This window comes from Morone saxatilis, unplaced genomic scaffold, assembly GCF_004916995.1.
Source record: "Morone saxatilis isolate NCDOM2014 unplaced genomic scaffold, NCSU_SB_2.0 Contig2, whole genome shotgun sequence".
NCBI lineage: Eukaryota > Metazoa > Chordata > Actinopteri > Moronidae > Morone > Morone saxatilis.
In genome coordinates this window covers 9,808,495-9,818,530 of record NW_023339762.1, presented here as the reverse complement: position 1 = coordinate 9,818,530, position 10,036 = coordinate 9,808,495, and the positions used below count along the sequence as shown (strand labels likewise).

The 10,036-nt window shown below is 41.2% G+C and overlaps 1 protein-coding gene across 6 annotated transcripts in view; it reads right to left on the bottom strand.

Moving 5' to 3' along the window:
- Positions 1–8,186, bottom strand: part of hmg20a (high mobility group 20A) — a 10,813-nt gene extending 2,627 nt beyond the window's left edge. The window contains exons 1-9 of one of the 6 annotated variants that reach the window (XM_035665617.1): positions 8,088–8,178; positions 6,716–6,844; positions 6,554–6,625; positions 5,778–5,867; positions 5,435–5,644; positions 3,735–3,867; positions 2,840–2,877; positions 1,598–1,673; positions 1,059–1,274 (exon numbers count right to left, since the gene is read on the bottom strand). In XM_035665617.1, the coding sequence (XP_035521510.1) occupies positions 1,059–1,274; positions 1,598–1,673; positions 2,840–2,877; positions 3,735–3,867; positions 5,435–5,644; positions 5,778–5,843 (739 nt within the window). In that variant the 5' untranslated portion in view covers positions 5,844–5,867; positions 6,554–6,625; positions 6,716–6,844; positions 8,088–8,178. Of the gene's footprint in view, positions 1–1,058; positions 1,275–1,597; positions 1,674–2,839; positions 2,878–3,734; positions 3,868–5,434; positions 5,645–5,777; positions 6,441–6,553; positions 6,626–6,715; positions 6,845–7,058; positions 7,160–8,087 lie in introns of those variants that run through there. The other 5 variants (XM_035665618.1, XM_035665619.1, XM_035665616.1 and 2 more) reach the window with 5 other exon arrangements.
- Positions 8,187–10,036: the final 1,850 nt, after the last annotated feature.

Below are 10,036 nucleotides of genomic sequence, written 5' to 3'. Positions count from 1 at the left end.
TGAGGCCTATTGTTACCAAACCCATCAAGACTACAGGAAGTGCATGATAGAACAATTAAATCTAGAAATACTGAAATATCTGATATTGAGCAAGTGCAAGGCCTGGCATCTCAAGTTGTGAATTCTATCTACATAAAGTATGTTAATTAATGGAAATGGCACAATTAAGCTACAAATTAAGTTAAAAATTACCAGTTATCAATTTATTGACACTTTCTCCTAACTGGAGGCGTGTTCTTATAAAATGATTTCTGCAGTGTTTTCAGATTCCTCGTCTCCGCTGTGTGTGTAAGAAATTCAAATAGTTGTGGAGCTCAGTTCTGTATGTGCATAAAACGAGTGTGAACAAAGATGCACCACATTCCTTAAACCTTAACAATGGGCCGGTTAAAAGGAAGAAGGCTTCACAGGCAGCCTTACACAGCCAGTCTCTAAAAGGACAGTGGGTGGTTCTACTGTACAATCTCTTTAAGTATATATGTCTCCAGGAGGAGAGACACTGGAGTTCAAAGCACAGTAAATACACAGCGTGTATGAACACACCTACATTATTATTTATGTCTCACTGCCTTAAACTGTGACTGGAACTAAGAGCTTACTACAGTATTTGTGTTTGTGTCTGGGGAAGGATTACTGGTATGAGATATCAAGTCAATAGTGGTTTGTAATCTGCATTGATCAATATCAGCAAATTTCAAGTCCAAGATTCACACTGCACACTTTCAGAAATGAAAGCAAAGCAATTTTGTTTTATTTTTACACACACAGCAGAAAGTTGATTAAAAAAGGAGGGATATATTTCATTTTCGTTCAACATTCCCAAAACTAATGGCCCAAGTCTTCTGTCTTAATAGATGAGACAAGAAGTCTTTATCAGCAAATATCTGACAAACTTAGGCGGCTGCAGAAATGCAAGTCATCTAGGAGAGCGTTGAGTTGTTTATCTTATCTTTATTGAAACAATCAAACAAACCAAAAAAGTTCATTCTAAAACTGCATAGAGAAATGTTATATGAACTTGTGTCGTGAACTGGGATAAAGGGGATTTTGGTTCTCACCTGGCAGAGGTACGGAGGAGAAGCTAGAGGTGAGCGCTTGGCGCAGGGTCTCCAGGTGTTGGTGGAGGAGCCCGTTGCGTCCCCGCTCTTGCATCACGTCGCCTTCCAGCCTCTCTACTGCCCCCCGCATGCTCTCCACGTGTTTCTGCAGCGCTGCGTTGCGCTCCTCGTACTCCATGTTGGTCTTACGCAGTTGCCGCATTTCGGCTTCACGTGCTGTTGAGGAATAGGAAAACACACGGGAAAATCTGAAACAACGGTGGATCAGAGGAGAGGTCCGGAGAGGCCGTGCAGTCAGCAGTTGGGTGCCATCATCCATTTTTTATTTGCTCAGAGAGGTGTGTTCTTTTTAAGTTTAGGGCATTAGTGGACGGCAGAACTATTCAGGGAAGATGGAGCACTATAAAACCAAGTTCTCTTGAGGTAGCAGAGGCATGTGTTTAGAAACACTTAGACAAATGGAGGTTTAAAAAAAGTCACAGCACACCAACTACAAAGTATATATCAACAAGACGGCTGGCTGCGTTCAAGCTCTTTACCTTTGCTGTGGTTGAGAAACTCCTCTGTGAAGATTGGTATGTCAAACACAGCCCTGTCCTTCCCTTCTCCATCCTTCTGTTGATAGCCAGAGACAGAGAGAGGAGAGGAGATAAGCACAAGAGTGGAAACATTTGGCCACACAGAGTGACAGCGAGAGGTGCTCATTTATCTAGCTGGGCAGTAGGTGGGTGGGTAATTGATTTCATACCCGGCCACAAGGGAAATACAGTGATACAGTTTAAGAAATGAGGAGGGAGAAGTAATTTAATCAACAGCGCTGCTGAGATATCAAAGACCCTGAAATGGTTTGCAATACATTTGCAATAAAAATGTGCTTCACAATAGTAGCACAAGACTCCCTTCACCGAAAGAATGCATCATCCTTCCTCATTTGTTAACATAATCAAATTTATGCTGAATCCCATGCCCTTTGAAATCTACAGAGGAAACGCTGGTATTCCCACGGGAATGCTGGTTCCATAAAGTCACCTTGGCCGTAACCCTTCAGGAGTACGCTCTAAGACTTACAAAGGAAACCTCTTAATTACATGCAGAACTTAATAAAAATGAATTACACACTTAGTAGAAGCCAAGCGTTTAGATCACAAACACAAACACAGCACCAAAGCGGATTAACCCAGCTTTAGTGACGCAACAATAAGCATTTAATGTGGAGAGCACGAGGAAGGCAAACACAACAGATTTAGGCTCCTGGGTGAGAAAACAGCAAAGACAGACTCTAACCACGATTACATGAACTCATAATGAATGAAATTAGTGACACTGCACATGGTCGCTGGTTTCATCCGGTTGAGTTTTTGATAGGAAATGCTTGACAATTAATGTTTTGAGGTTTGTTTTGGTTTTAGTAAAAAATGAATAAATGAATAAATACAAGCACAAACTATTCTTGTCAATGAAAATGTGATTCACTTACGGCAAAACCAGAGCTGACCATTTTTAGTTTCTTTGTCACAAACTTATTTAATTTCTTACTTTGTTTAGGCTACTGAACACAAAGACGTAGTGCACTGACAGTTTGTATCACACCTTCCTACAGCGACAACAACACAGCATGAAATTCTGCCAAAAAAAAAAAAAGACAAAAGAAAGCTGACTGTGTATAAGTCATTCTGTTAAGATCTGGGCTTTCCTTGACTGGACAGCAATTGTGGAGCAAATCAAATTGTGTTTGGATAGTTCAAACAGGGAGTGTGATTGCGCAGAAAAGAGTTACTGACCTCATGAAGGGCCTCATTGGATACCTGGTGCCCACCATCTGGAGAGGATGGAAAGAATAAAGAAAGAGGACAGCAGATGATTCATGTTTCCACTGGCGCAGCGTGCCTTCACTTTATTGTGAACTGATAAAATGTATCAAAGTAATTCAAAAGAAATCCTCTGCACTCGCTGTTGTGAATCTGCTGAATTGAGGCACATTATCTTCTTAAGTAGAGCAGCTTTACTTGCAAACATTTTGCCAAGACAGAGCTGTTTATGTCATCAACATTTTTGATATTTAAACTGAGATTTATCCAGAGTAACATAATAGGAACAAATAATGTAGACCATGTGTTGTACTCATAACCTGAACTACTACTACGAGCTTGAAAAGTACATTTCCATTGACTGAGCAGAGCAAATAACAACTGCTGAGTTCCTACACCCAATAATGGAATATATTCAAATTATGCAGTGGCCAGTTTTTGGATAAGTCTACGTCGATGTCTATGGTCTGTGTGTGAAATCAGATTTGTCTGTGTCATGATCTACCTACGGAGTTCCTGCTTTATTCACGTTTAAGTGGCAAAACACAAAAGCAGCCAGAAGAGTTTCCCAACAAAACAAATGTCTTCTACCTGGAGCCACAAAGCAGCTCCAGGTAGATCATTTAGTGGCACGGTGCCTTGCTCATGGGCTTGTTTATGTCAGTCAACCAGAATGGAAGGAGTTGTCCATAAAACATAATACCCAGTTTACCCAGATGTCACCAGGCATACAGTATGAAGTCTTTGAATTGCAAACTACTTGCTAAACTGTAGTACATCAAATTGATGGTGGGCTAACTGCCAGACTCGCTAGTTTCAGTAGTCGATGCCAACTTGTCCTCCTGCTGCTTTTCTAACCGTATCTCACCTCCCCTGTGTCGCTTGCCCTTCTGCTTCTCCTGGACCTTCCTGGTGAAATGTTTGTAGGCCTCTGTCTTCTGGTACTTTGCCAACTCCCGCATGTACCGCTCCTTATCTCGCTCCGCCTCATCCAAGTAGCGCTGCAGGGAGAAAAAAGGAAAGGTGAGCAGAGCAAGGAAGACTCCGCCAAAAAAAGAGGGAAATGAGATTTGGCGAAAAAGGATGAGATGGGATGATGAGGGAGAGTAATTATACCTAATGAGGATTAGTTCCTTTCAAAAGGACAAAAATCAGTAATTTCCAATATTAATAATCTACACGCACTCAAGACTTGTAATGAAAAATGCATCTTTTAATATAATTAGTTTAGGGATTAGAGGAAACACTAATAAAACCCCCTTGTCGCAGGATACTGGCATATCTGTCTCAGCTTTAAACTATGTGGAAAACCACAAAGGGTACAAATCAGCAGAAAAGCTATCCAGGCTCTATCCCACCTTTGGATTTAAAAAGAAAAAGTGTCCAAACTTCTCAAATCTTCACTGGAAAGCTGTAATATCAATACCTTAGAACATGAGGTGTTTTGCTGACAAATAAAGCTAATGATTCTGGCATTATGTTACATGCAGTTAAAAAAATGTTTATGACATGTTTCTAAATGACAGAATTTAATGTGATGAATGTGACTTTTCTTGAGATGAACCTATGAGATGTTGATAGAACTTAAAGGTCCAGTGTGTAACAATTAGGAGGATCTACTGGCAGTAACTGAATGTAATATTCATAGGTTTAATCTAATCGTCATGTCTCCGTTACCTTAGAACTAGCCGTTTTGTATCTTTTACAGAGGCCGGCGTCATGTTGAACCGCTATGTGTCAAACCACTGGCTCTAATCTAACCGCCACCACGGTTTCTCCTACATGCTAGAGGCCGCTTAATCCTACACACTGGTCTTTTGAAGGCAGTGGAATCCAATTATGATTCTGTTGCTTCATGTTCTGCGATATTTTGAAAAGGGCATCCATGTTTTCCCTGGAAGCATAGTGGTACCACTCAGATATCTTTGCAGTGGAATGACACATTCTTACGGAAAATCTGCCTAAAGCTGTCTGTAATAACGTTTCTATAAATAAGCAACGTTATCCTACTGTGGCGATACAGTCTGTGGATAGATGTCAAACAGCTACCGAACACAGTCGTGTGTAAGTCAGTGTTTTGTCAGCTCCAAAACACTGACAGCGTGGATTTTACGGGCTTCTGTTCCTACACTTTATGCAAACACAGAAAAACAGATTGAAGTCTTCTTGTTTAATTGTGGCTTGGGATAGTCTTAAGTGTTGCAGATGACTATTTCAGTCCGATCCTTTGAGGCACCGTTGATGCAATTACTGAAAGCCAAAAGCAATGACAATTAAAAATCCACCACCCTGTTAATCAAAAAACCGTAGCAGATTTTGCTGCTGGCTGCTCGTGCCTCTGGTCTGTTTGTTTTCCTCCGCTGCTTTCTCAAAACCTGGATCGCCCTAGTTATTCACTATTGCTGCACTAATCTGTATGAATATTTAGATAGAACTTCAAGCATTGTGCTGGTAATCTTAAACAGAATAACAAACAAAGTGGAAAGAAAAGGAGTGCAGAACGTTGACACATGTTTTCTCACGGCTGTACGCTCGGTGTGTAATCCTGCCTGGAGCTTCTGTACTGACCTGCTTCTCCTCGGGGGGCAGCTTGCTCCACTCGTTGCCCAGCATCCTCGTGATCTCTGGAAAGGGCACGTCTGGGCGCTCCGCCCGTAGCTGCTCCCGCCTGTCGTTCATGAATCGAACGTAGCCCGTTAGGGGGGCCTTGGGTGCGTTGCTGTCCTTCATCGGCTTCTTCCTCTTCCTCCCCTTGGTCCAGCTGCCACGTCGGGGCTTCTGCAAAGATTAAGAAATCAGATATGTTCTGAAGGTTCAGGTAGCAGTCCTCCGTGACGTACACTGGCAGGAGAGTCGTACAGTTTGAGTAGGAAAAACTGAAAAATTTGGCATCTGCGTATTCAGCTCTTACCTCATCTCCATTTCTCTGCCCGTTGTTTTCGGTGTTGGCTCCGGGAGAGCCGGTCTGCTCGTCCATGACTTCTGTGACAACAGGGGGGACCTGAAGTGGGACATGGTAAAATAGGAAACGTCTCATACCAGTAAGGTAAGAGATACAAACCTCACTGGTCCTATATATGATCTGGAAAGGTCAGGGATTAGTTATGGGAAGTCTTGTGCTATCTGGGGCAGCCAGATATAAAAAAAAAAAGAAATGGGGACACACATTGCTGCCCAAAGAAGGTGGGTTGAACATTTTGAGACAGGGTTGGACTGAGGCATGGAGCATTGTCACCGGGGACGCTGCCCAGCCAGGAACTAGAGAGCAGACGGCTCCTTGTGCAGCGGCATCGCCTTCTTCTGCCTTCTGTCCAAACTCCTCCCAGTACTGGCTCCAAACCTCCTCTTGGCCAGCCACATTTCCTCTAATAGAAATGTCTTGCTGCTATCAATCACTATTGAGCAAGTGAATAAAAAAAACAAAAAAAAAAACAACCACCCCGACTCCTGAGATGCTAATGTAGCCTATTTTCAACAGGAGGAAGTAGTGCTATGGTACTGCCTCACAATCAGAGATAAGAGAATGCCTACATGCTAAAAAGCTTTCTTAAGATGACTTTAAAAACACGTGTGTCATATATGTTAAAAAAGACTAAAAGAATTGAGAGAATACCTCATTAAAATGCTGATTTAAAGCACAGCCCAGGTTGAGCTCTGAAGATATGAACAATATCATTGTGTTTTAACCTTTGACTTCTTCTAAATCACTGCGTGGGAAGTGAGCCTCTGTATCCTGGATGTGGTTTCTGCCACTAAACACTGTGGGAAAAGTCAGAGGGAATTAGCCAGTCTACCACTAAAAAAAAAAGCCTATTTGGGAAGAAAATGTGTGTGGGAACTTCCCCCTACCTTTCAGACGTTTCTTTGATGCCTGAAGTCAGTCTTTAATGACACCTAGAAATGCCTTAATCACAGCTACTGCCAAACAAGAGGAGCGCCACGTGTGTCACCTATTCTGTGAAGCTTATTTGAGCAAGCCTGATAAAAAAAACTTTACTTACAGGAACTGAATGTGAATATTATCAAAATTGCAATACCACAAGTGCAATATCCAAATCACAGGAGCTGCCATTTTCAAAGTAAAATGTCATGCAAAAATGATCATTGGGAATCATATTGCAATCACAATATCTGACAAAATAATTGCAATATGACTTATTTACCATATCGTACAACCTTAGCAGGAACTTACAGGAAGGGCTTTTAAGATGCTGATTTAATCTATGATTTCTTTGTATTCCTTTCCAGTGTTCTTTGCAAACCTGAGGAATAAAGGCTATGCTGCAGTGCCCTCTGCTGGATGAAAGCACACAATGCAGGATTCATTGATAAATTGCATACAGTTTAACCTGGACAGAATAATACAACATTACACAATAAGCGACAAAGAGTGATGTTTCATAGTTTCACTTGTTACACAGTGGGCGCATTTTAACACCAATCTGTATATATAATAAATGGTAACGTTATATAACTCCTGTGCAATATAGCGTTTAAATCACATTATTTTAAACTATGTATTCCAGACAAGGCAAACCTCGGTACGGGGGTGGGATTCACTGCCAACGTGGACCTAATAGCGGGTTATTCCTCTATTTTACAAGCCCAAGAAACAGCTAAATAGCATTAAAATACCGTAAGTGTTGTTCGGAAACCTTTTTTGTTTGTAATAAGGCTAATATGTGGCACATAACGCTGCTGTACGAGCACCCAGTCAGCAGCGTTGGAGCGTCGGCTAACATTACCGTTAACGTCAAAGCCACATTAACGAATGTATACTAACTGCTAATGTGTAACGGTCAACTGATATTAACCGATATTAACCGTTTGACCAACTGACAAACCGCACTGTTATTGGCTAGCGTCACTTGCGTTCGAGAGCTAACGTTAACGTTTACTTTAACAGCAACGCTAACTGCTTAACGTGAAACGCGGTGTTCAGTAACGGCTGTCCCGCCGTTACAATGGCTGTTTGTTCGCGACGACTAGGGTTAACGTTAAGAATCGAACAGGCACATTGAACGCGTCAGGGTGAGAAACAATGGTCTGACGCTAACGTTGTCACACTGCTGGGCTGCTGGCTAACATTAGCACTCTGTTAGCAGGCAGGCGGACGGGCATCTAGCGTTCCGCTTTACTTCACTCGTCAAGATACGATTTGAAACATCATTAAAATAAATATCTTCTGTGCATTTAGTGAACCCGTGTAATGAAAACTGACCTTTGATAGCGTAATCCGCGGCTGGAATCTACCTGTCTAAATTACTTTCCTAATCTAAACAATACAGCAAACGACTCCACAGAATCACACCGCATAGACTGGCATGCTACAAAATACATAAATTACATATAAGGCTGAATGTTTTAATATCTTATCGGATTTGCGTTTGTGCTTTCTAGGTGTTAGAATACCGAGGAGATATGTTGGTTCACAAAAATCCTTAATTATATAGTAAAGAGATGTGATTAGAAATGTAACATATTGATTATAACTAGATAGGATTCAGCCCATACACACTCAAACACACACACACCACCAGGTTCACATCAGAGGCAGCAATATTAGAAGGTTTTACATGTTGTACTTTCAAATAATAGTCTAAACCAACACAAAGAAAATGCCATTTAATTGAATCTCTATTACAGAGAGCTGCTCTAGACAGTCTAATTCTGTGCCCTCCTTGTTTCTTCGTGGACGTAGATGAATGTTTTTTTACGGCGTTGCTTCCCCCTACTGTTCATTGTGCGTGTTACAGTTCTCAAATGCACAGTGCATTGCACATTTTCAGAGCTTACTCCCCTGAGAAATGTCAAGCTTTATTTATCAGACGGAGAAGTAGGCAACACATCAAGTCTTGTAAGAAGTATTAAATGGATGAGGATGAGGAAATCTTTCATCTGCTTTAGACTTTTGTAGGTCACTCAGGCAAAATGATGCTGGGAGCAGTGCTGGCGAGCTTTCAAGTTTTTTGTTGTTGTAGTTTGTAGGGCATCTCTTGCTATGTTGCAGTTGCAACTTGAAATGCTGCCATCACCTCTTATTTCTCTCTCTGTAACTGAGAGTGTTTCAGCTCTGCCAGTGCCACACGAATATACACACAATTTACCAGCAGCAATAGACCTGTTTACAGTGCTGGCAACCCTGTGAACAATCAGATCATCATATAGCACTGACTAGCCCCATGCATTGATAAACAGGTGTATTCACTTGAGAAAAATAGCCAACAAACACCACTCTACTGCTCGTGGAAACTGCTAATATGGCCCGTCCAAACAGATAATCCAGTAACATGTTGCCGTTCTTTTGGGGACAGAATACACAGGATTAATAATGAGGATCCCAACCTAGAAAATCTGCCCTAACTTGAGAGATAGAAAGAGAAAGAGAGTGTGTTGGAAGACTAATACTCTAATTCCAAATTAACGAAATCGCAAATCAACACCCAGACGGGAGTAACGTAACTGTAGCTGTGGTCTAATTGAAACTGATTTCAATCTTATTGCAATTATCCAGAGTTAATCCAATCCAATTCTCAGGCTCATTACACACAGGTTTAGAGTTTAGAAAATAAAGTCACAGACAAAATCAAAGCATTTAGCTTTGAATGCTCCTGAAATTTTCCATATCTTGTAGATAATCAAATAAATTGCTAGGGACGCAGGAAATGTTTTTTCCAAAGTTTCTGAAGAAACTGCCAAAAAATAGCAAACCCTTTAGTATCAACATGCCAGGTCTGAATCTCCACTAGAATAACTGCTTGGCTGCATAGCATACATTTGTAATGACTTGCACTAGTCAGTGAGGTTTAAGAAAAACATCTATCTAGCACCTCATCTCTATGAATCATCAATCTGTTATAGTTATTCTTTGATAAAATAAACATCGCAATTTACTATTTTGGTCGAAATAGTATTTACAGTGAGAAAGTGAGTTTTCCCCAGCAGTTAAAAAAGTAGAGTAAGCTCCGTTAGTCAAATGTCTTGTGGCTGCACTGCTGTCAGTGGAAAAACTGACATCTTTGGCTTTTCACAATGGAATTCTCCCTGTGAGACGGCTGAACATCAGAGCAAAATAGCGAGTCCACAGGGCCCACCACCAAAACCTGACATTTGGTATTGATGTTTACGATGGCTGAAAAAAGAAAACTTGCTATAAACTCATTTGAAGCT